This window comes from Mandrillus leucophaeus, unplaced genomic scaffold (assembly GCF_000951045.1).
Source record: "Mandrillus leucophaeus isolate KB7577 unplaced genomic scaffold, Mleu.le_1.0 Scaffold6, whole genome shotgun sequence".
Lineage (NCBI taxonomy): Eukaryota > Metazoa > Chordata > Mammalia > Primates > Cercopithecidae > Mandrillus > Mandrillus leucophaeus.
Window position 1 is genome coordinate 1,862,736 of NW_012106474.1, and position 3,076 is coordinate 1,865,811.

Genomic DNA, 3,076 nt, shown 5'->3' on the forward strand with positions numbered 1-3,076 from the left:
AAAAAAAAAAAGAAACAAATATGGTATAAATATAGTTATAAAAAATAAAGAGGAAAAAGCAGCAACTTGTAGTTGTCATGAACCTTCGTGATGAAGGGCCACTAAAGAACAGGCACAAGAAGCCAGTTATGCATATGTATACATCATACTGATTCATTAACTGTAATGATATCATATACTGAATTATAATACATAATTCACTTGGTTCCTTATTTTTAAAAATTTCCTTTGTTTACTGATATTAGTCCACTTTCTTCCACATGTATCACCTCACTACCGTTCTTCTGTTTCCCAGCATTGTCAATCAAACAACTGGAAGTCGTTTTTATTTTCATACGTTGTATTACAATAATTACTTATCATGACTACAGTAACTTTTAAAATATGTTTTCTGATCTCTTAAATTTTCTCAGGATTGGACAATATTGGTAATTATTGAAGAGACAGTTAACTACATAAAATTAAGTAAAATTAAGATTTGGAAATAACCACAGGCAGGAAAAGTTTTTGTTAAAAGTAAACATGATGAAGAAGCACTAGGGATGGTGGAACAGGACATTGAAAATCTTCTCCTTCACAAAGGCAATGAAAACAGTCACAGAAATTGTCAAAACCAGCTTTCTTAGAACTCTGAAAATTAACCAGAGGCTCGCAACAATCCAAAGAGCGTGTATGCAAGAAAAATCCCAGTCTCAGTAAGACAGCAACCTTTGAAGCCTATCCTGCATAATTTAATAAGAAAGGAAAGCTTCACTTTAAATTGAATACCATCGGTTGGCAAATGAAGTTCTTGTGTGAAGCACAGGTAAAGTTGGAGGTCGTATTTAATACGTGATTCCATTTAGCAGTATATGAGGGCACTGCTGTTTTGAAGGAAAGATTGATAGTACTCTGCTAAGCATGGTTTATTTTGTTTATGATATAAAAACATACACACAAGGAAAACATGGGAACAAGTGTGGTGAAATATTAGAAGTCTGTGCCACAAACACCAACAGCATTTCCCCTGTCTAACAGTTGGATCTGGTAATGAGAGAATGCTGGAGCTGTGAAAATCGGGGAGTGAAATTGGTGACAGCACAGCTCACACTTGAGGGATTGCTACTTTCTTTTTCTTTTTTTTTTTGTTGAGACGGAGTCTTGCTCTGTCGCCCAGATTGGAGTGCAGGGGCGCAGTCTCAGCTCACTGCAAGCTCCGCCTCCCAGGTTCACGCCATTCTCCTGCCTCAGCCTCCCGAGTAGCTGGGACTACAGGTGCCCGCCACCACGCCTGGCTAATTTTTTGTATTTTTAGTAGAGACAGGGTTTCACTGTGTTAGCCAGGATGGTCTTGATCTCCTGACCTTATGATCCGTCCACCTCGGCCTCCCAAAGTGCTGGGATTACAGGCGCGAGCCACCGCGCATGACCTACTTTCTTTATTAACTATGATCAGCTGGTCAGAATTTTACAGGCTAGGTCCAGACCTGATGCAGGAAATCCCCAAACTGGGGCTTAGCCCAGCAGGGTTCTTGGCTTTGCTCAGGAAAGAATTTGAGGGTGAGGTGGTGGTGACAGAGGAAAGTGTGCAGCAAAATGGTAGCTGCACTGACAGCAGGGCCACTGCACAGGCAGAGTGGCCCAGAGCAGCACGCGTTGGTTGCTGGCGAGCATAGTTACACCCACTCTTAATTATATGCTAAATAAGGGGCAGGCTATTCATGAGCTTTCTGGAAAACGGGTGGGAGTTCCGGAACCATATAAGGTCACTTCTGGATTGTTTCCATGCATTTGTAAACTGTCATGGTGCCAGTGGGAGTGTCTTATGCAGATGAATTATAATCAGTACATAATGAGTAATGAGAGCAACCAGAGACGGCTTCAGCACCATCTTGGCCCTAGCTGGTTTGGGCCAGTTCCTGTGCTACATCCTGTTTTGATCAGAAGGGTCATGACCCAGGCTCTGGAAACAAGGCCTGCTGACCCCTGCCTCAGACCCCCTGATTTCTAATTTCTGATGGGTACTTGGTAATGTTCTGTCGCACTCTCTATAAATTTAATTTAAAACATGTATCTTATGATAAATACATTTTTAGCTCCACAGTCATTACTGCTACTTTGAAGCGGGCTGTTTTGACAAACAGGTTTAAGGCTTTCTATTCTACCTGCACATTACAGCCTCATCAAATGATCAGACCTTTCATCTATGACTTAAGCACATTCTTCTTGATAAAATGCAAAGCTGGTCATTGCAGGATGACATCTGACACCAGGAGTAAGCAGGTTTTGGGAATGGCCAGTTCACTATTGACTGTTGTTACCTGGTGGAAAAATGTCACAGAAGCATGTCTGGTGCCACTGACACCCAGCCTGCGATGGTCTTTGCAATCAGGAGGAGAAACTCATGGAAATCAGCTCAGCCAGGTGGCAGACTCTGGCTGCTGCCACGTACCTAGGGTGCTGGTGAGAGACCTTAGCATGATGATGTCTACAGCAGCTCCCACACTACTTAGTCCTTCATAACACAGGTGTCTATCAGGCTGGAGACGTCTTGTTCTCCCTGAGTCTCTGAGATACAGAATGGTCATTCATAGCATTTGTCCTGTGTATTTTACAAGGTTGCTTGGGAACAAATGATGCTGTGTAAAATAATAACCAAAGCTGCTGCTGAGTGTCCCCCAAGAGCGAGGAGCTGTGTGCGGGTCTTTCCTCTTGTTATCCAGTTCTTGCCGGCAGCTTTGTTTGCAGATGTTAGCGCAGCTGTGTCTCAGATAAGAGTGTGGGGATCCAGACAGATCAGTTTATGTGCAGTTGAGAGTTTGCACCAGCATCCCGACGGCTTCCAAGCCCACGCACTTAGGCCCCACTGTGAGCTTCTGTGTAGGAAATCTGTTAAGTGCTGCACACATTTGTAATAAGATAAAATACATTGCTTCTGCCATTTGTATTTACATATTTATTTTAAAGTTCTTTTTGAAATTGGAAAACAAAACCCAATCTAGATAGACTTGCCATTCATCCAAAACCTAGGCCGTGTTTGCAAGTATTCCGCGCTGAGACAACTTCCTGGCCTCTCACATTCATAAGAGGACTTTCT

General features: G+C 42.6%; 1 protein-coding gene across 1 annotated transcript in view; it reads left to right on the forward strand.

Moving 5' to 3' along the window:
• Positions 1-3,076, forward strand: part of WDR27 (WD repeat domain 27) — a 150,294-nt gene that overhangs the window by 144,969 nt on the left and 2,249 nt on the right. Inside the window, 1 exon segment of the mRNA XM_011999659.1 lies at positions 2,598-2,847. Coding sequence (XP_011855049.1) covers positions 2,598-2,847 — 250 coding nt within the window.